This window comes from Miscanthus floridulus, chromosome 1 (assembly GCF_019320115.1).
Source record: "Miscanthus floridulus cultivar M001 chromosome 1, ASM1932011v1, whole genome shotgun sequence".
NCBI lineage: Eukaryota > Viridiplantae > Streptophyta > Magnoliopsida > Poales > Poaceae > Miscanthus > Miscanthus floridulus.
The window spans coordinates 163,308,946-163,314,945 of record NC_089580.1 but is presented as its reverse complement, the minus strand read 5'-3'; the positions used below and the strand labels follow the sequence as shown (position 1 = coordinate 163,314,945).

The following is a 6,000-nucleotide window of genomic DNA, read 5'->3' as shown; positions in this document are numbered from 1 at the left end:
TGCTTGTCAAAAAAGCCATAACCAAAAATTTTCTAAACTGCATGTCCGCCAAAAAAAGCCATAACTGAAGTCAGAAATGAATTTTGGGAACAATCAGGTCATCATTTAAGAAATGAATTCTGTGTAATAATCCTATAAAAGACGCGCATGTTACACCACTCTTAGCACATTGACATCGAGGCCGCAGAATCTCCAAATTAAATTAACCAATGCAAAACCAATGTACTTCACCAATCACCAGGGCCTAGCAGCCCTGAACGTCGGGTGCAACAGCCGGCCGATCTCCACGTCGTCCGCGTCCAGCGGTCCTCCGGTATCGTTCCGCACGCGCCGCACGGCGGTGGTGTTGAGCGACTCGTGCTCGAACCCGTACAGCCTCAGAATCTGGTCGTCAGCGAAGTTGAGCGCGCGCTCCATGCCGCTCCGGCACCGCGATGCCTCGTAGCTCGCGTACTGCCCCCCGCACGGCTTGCACCCGACGAAGTGCGTCACCAGCGGCCACCGTTCGCCACCGACCCCCGGCGTCGCAGCATCCCGCCGCATCTCTTCGTACCTGTCCACGATCCCTAGCCAGAAGCCGTGCAGACTGTACGAGCTCTCCAGGAACGTCTTGTCGCCCCACCTGGCGCGCTGCGTCACGAGCAGGTAGACGAGCGCCGACTGGTCGTCGGCCTCGTACGACGGCCGGTCCGAGAGCGCCTTGCCGAGGACCTTCCCGTACTCGTAGCGCACGGGGCCGCGCGGCCCCATCCGCGCCCACGCGTCGAGCAGGTCGAGCGACCACTGGCAGTTGCGGATGATGAAGCTGCCGGCGTTGATGCCGAGCCAGCTCTTGGCGGCGTACACCTTGTCGTCCCAGCCCGGGATGACGAGGTTGTGGCCCGCGTACTTCCCCCACGGCGGCTCGAACAGCATGTCGGTGAACACGACGTCGGAGTCCACCCACCAGAGGAGCTCCGTCTCCGGGTGCGCGAGCATCAGCGCGCGCAGGATCGGCAGCTTGGTCCAGAACCCCGACAGCTCGGCGTCGAGCACCGCGTTGCTGTAGAAGACGTCGAAGCCGTGGACGCGGCAGTAGTCCACCTTGTTCTTGAACGCGCGGAGGAGGACGTGGTCGCCGTCCGCGTTCCCGCACCGGCGCGGCGACGATCCGGTGACCACGAGCACCCGGGGCCTTCCCGGCGCGACGAAGGCCGGGAACCGCGGGTTGCCGTGGAGCCACCTGGCCCTGCGCGCGTCGTAGTCCGACACGGCTGCGCCGAGCGTGTACGGCGGGTCCGTCAGCTGGCGCGGCGGCGGGAGCCGTTGCTCTTCGTCACTTTTGGCACCCGGAAGAACCGGAGACTTTGGCGGCGTCGATGATGTGCGCCCGTCCGTGGGCGCGCTGGAGGGTTCGTCGTACTCGATGCGGATGCGTGGCAGCTGCCACTGCAGGTCGGGCGACGTGAGCATGAAGATGGCGAACGGCGCGACGAGGAAGAGGACGACGGGGATGATCGGGACGGGGAGCAGCCGTTGCTGCCGCGCTCGCCGGTTGGATTCCTCAGACGACATCGTCTTCTCTACGACCGGAGGCCCGAGCTCGCGTCCCGTAGGTCGCTGGATCGAACGCCGTCGGTGCAGACGAGCAGTGCGGTACGTGCCAGAGACCCCTAATACTAGAGAAGTATGGGTGATGCGTTGGGTTCGGAAGTTTCGTTGTTTTACTCGACGGAACACATTGCGCGCCGGCTGGAGTTGGAGTCTATATATGTTAATCTCTGCCAGACTGCCACTGGGGGTTATACTGATGGCCGGCCGGCTGGCAATTTGGCTATCAGAATGGCATGTGACGTGTGATGTGTGTGAATTGAATTTCTATGACACACCGCATTGGTCCCTAATTCTGGTGCCAACTAACCCGTCCAGCAAACTGGAAGACTATTTAGACTATCTTCAACAATAACATCTAAAATACAAGACCTATTTGACCTTTGGGTAGCGCTATAGTCAAAGATTTCAATACTCATTCAGCATCTTCTCCAACAACAGGACCCAAAAGAGAATTCTTTCTGCAAATGAATTTCTAGGAGAGAGGGGTTTCCAAGAAAGAGGATGCTCATATTTGGATTGTGTCTATCAGACAACCCAAAATAGACATTCTGCATAGGTAGTCTGTTGAGAACTGATTTGAGGTCTCTGTTATCTATTTTAGGTTTTAGTGCCATGTGAGTCAGTTGTTGGAGACAATCTGCCGTGCCAGTACGTAAATGCTTCAAGTGATTTCAGAGAACGTAGCTGGCCAGCTAGCAAACTGCACATATTCCCGCTGTGTTACGCACATACTAGCCTGTCACGCACGATCCTCTCTCTCTTTTCCTGCTCATTTTTAGCAAACCTTGTCATCATCAGATTTGTTTGTATTGTATGTATGAATTGTGATCGGTTGCCGTAGCCTGTACACAAAACCAAAACACAATCAAGGACGATGAACTGTTTATTTGAGTAGATCGAGAAATTATTGTTGCACTTTAAAGATTGCACATATATTAAGGGGAAGTTCGGGTGACGTAGTTTTGAAAAAAAAGTGGTATCTCACAAACAGGGAGGGCTAGCCAAATGTATGATTGGTATCATCCCTACGGCAACAATGTATAATCGAGGTCAATGATTCCTGTGAACAACGGTTTTCCATAGTTTCTTCAAGTTGCCCCCCTATAAAAGCTGGCTCTGCCACTGATCACACAGCTATGGTTTTATAAGCTTAAGAGATACAAAACCAGCTAATATATTTTGACAAAAAAAGGTACGATCAGGGTTTTAAAATAAAATTCCAAAAAATACTATAATTTTGATAAAAACATAGTTTTAAAAACTACAAAATTTATTATATCTAAAAACTCGGTGGCTTCTGAAAACCAACGTATTTTTTTAGAACCGTAGTATTCCTTTAACACCGTGCAAGTACTTTGCATCCAAATAATGTATAAATCGACAGAAAATTTGAGTTTATCTGGCCAGCCAATTGGTTGATCGGCCGGCGGAGAGCACTTGAGCCCTCTGGAAATGGAAACGAAGCATACATCTATATATACAGCACGGGGTCCTAGCTTTCCGTGCCGACACGTGATGTCTGCCGATGCGTGTTAGATATTTTAGACATGTTTGATTCCATCTAACTCATAGTTAGCTATTAAAAATTAGCTTATTTCCCATTTAAATCCTTAGCTAATAAACCAGTTAATATCTTACCTAACTGATTTCTCCTAGCTAACACAACTAAATAGTTAGCTAGGTGAACCTATATAATTAAGACCTTAGTAAGGGTATGCTTGGATACTAGAGCTAAGCTAGTTAAAAATTAGCTAAAGTTATTAGCTCTAGTGCATCAAAATAGGAGAGCAAATAGGTAGGCTATTTTTTTTTATCAAGTCTTCAACTAGTTGTTAGCTAACTAGTTAGCCAATCATACCTAATTTAAACTAATTTTTAGCCCCAACTAGTAACTAGATATGTGTTTCAAAAAGTAGTACTCCATGCGTCCCAAAATAAGTGTTATTCTCAGTTCCTAAAAAGTCAAATATTTTTAACTTTGACAATATATATACAAGGAAGCATTAATATAACTAGTATCATTAGATGAATCGTTGAATATATTTTTATAATAAAATTATTTGAAAATATAAATGTAGCTAATATTTTCTATAAACTTAGTTAAACTTAAGAAAGTTTGACCAACATATACCCCACGATGACTTACTTTGAGATGAAAGGAGTACATACATCCGCAAATGATTCAGAAAGCAGCGGACACCGTATGGACTAAACATGCATGGGACGATGCCCCCAAATAAAAGAACGAAGACAAAACATTTGCCCTCACATGGATGTGTATATATCAGCGTATATTATATATATATATATATATATATATATATATATATACTATCCTGTAGCTGGCTACAGAATAACTTATTCTGTAGCCACTTTGAGTTATGATAATTACTATGTTAATTTACGAGATTATAGTAACTCCTTACTAAGTGGTTTAATATAACGTTATGGTAAATATCCCCATGTGTTATAGTAACCCAACTATCGTAAATATGTATTGACATTATGGTAAATTAGTATATAAAATTATGGTAAATAGAGGTGGCTACAGAATAACTTATTTTGTAGCCGGCTGCTGAATAGCCTCTCCCTATATATATATATATATATATATATATATATATATATATATATATATATATATATATATATATATATATATATATATATATATACTATCCTGTAGCTGGCTACAGAATAACTTATTCTGTAGCCACTTTGAGTTATGATAATTACTATGTTAATTTACGAGATTATAGTAACTCCTTACTAAGTGGTTTAATATAACGTTATGGTAAATATCCCCATGTGTTATAGTAACCCAACTATCGTAAATATGTATTGACATTATGGTAAATTAGTATATAAAATTATGGTAAATAGAGGTGGCTACAGAATAACTTATTTTGTAGCCGGCTGCTGAATAGCCTCTCCCTATATATATATATATATATATATATATATATATATATATATATATATATATATATATATATATATATATATATATATATATATATATATATATATATATATATATATATATATATATATATATATATATATATATATATATATATATATATATATATATATATATATAGGGAGAGGCTATTCAGCAGCCGGCTACAAAATAAGTTATTCTGTAGCCACCTCTATTTACCATAATTTTATATACTAATTTACCATAATGTCAATACATATTTACGATAGTTGGGTTACTATAACACATGGGAATATTTACCATAACGTTATAGTAAACCACTTAGTAAGGAGTTACTGTAAATCTCGTAAATTAACATAGTAATTATCGTAACTCAAAGTGGCTACAGAATAAGTTATTCTGCAGCCAGCTACAGGATAGTAGTTTTATATATATATATATATATATATATATCAAGAGTGGTTGACTCGAATGGAGGTTTACACACGAATAAATTTTATCTTTGTGTAGGTTGTGGCCTTGATGTATGATTAAATTATTGATGCTATTAATTATTATGCCATATTTAAATTAATATTGTAAAAATACATTATCATTGTTGGCCCTAGACAAAACCTTTGGTGATAAGGTCATTATCACCAACGGTTTATGGTCAACAGTACTCAAGTGCTCGTCACCATCGGACAAAACATTGATCCAATGATGATGAGGTGCTCATCACTACCGAATCAAACACCACACCGGCGGTGATGAGCTCTTCGTTGCCGATGGTTCAAACGCCGCACCGGTGGTGATGAGGTCCTGATTACTACCAGATCAAACGGTGAGCCAGCGGTGATGAGTTCATTACCGTTGGATCAAGCGTCGAGCTGGTAGGGAGGGATGATGTCTTCATCACTACCGGTTCAAATGCCGAGCCAACGGTGATGATGAGCTCATCACCGATGAATCATATGCCGAACTAGCAATGATGAAGTATTATCACCGCCAAAATCAAACGTTGAGACGACGGTGATGAAGTATTATCACCACCGGTTTTGAACATTTCGTGATTGACAGGATCAAGATGCCCAAGAGAGATGGGCATGATTGGAATAATCTAAAGTTTCTGCGGAAATAAAACCTATCTCTTAGCCAAATTCACCCATTGTGCCTAACAAGTATTCTAAGCCTACCACATAAAGTTTTGCACCCTATGTTCCAACCCTACACTAGCATGTAAATTCTAAGGATATAAATCGCATGGAAATAAATGCAGAATATAAGAGGGTTTAGGCGATGATATTTTCCGGAGGCATTAAAGAGTCGACACTCCTCACTAATCCTCGTTAGAGGCTTAGAGCACCCACGCAAGGGTCAATCTCCTCCTTGATCCACGCATGGACCAAGTGCTCTCTAGTGTTTGATCCTTCTTCACTCCATAATAGTGGATCACCACATACGTGTACACCTTCTTGGGCCTC

General features: G+C 43.0%; 1 protein-coding gene across 1 annotated transcript; it reads right to left on the bottom strand.

Annotated features, from left to right (window-relative positions):
* Window positions 1-234: 234 nt before the first annotated feature.
* Window positions 235-1,554, bottom strand: LOC136500318 (probable glycosyltransferase 4). Its single transcript, XM_066495663.1, has one exon. It carries the CDS (start codon window positions 1,552-1,554, stop codon window positions 235-237), a length of 1,320 nt encoding a protein of 439 aa, XP_066351760.1.
* Window positions 1,555-6,000: the final 4,446 nt, after the last annotated feature.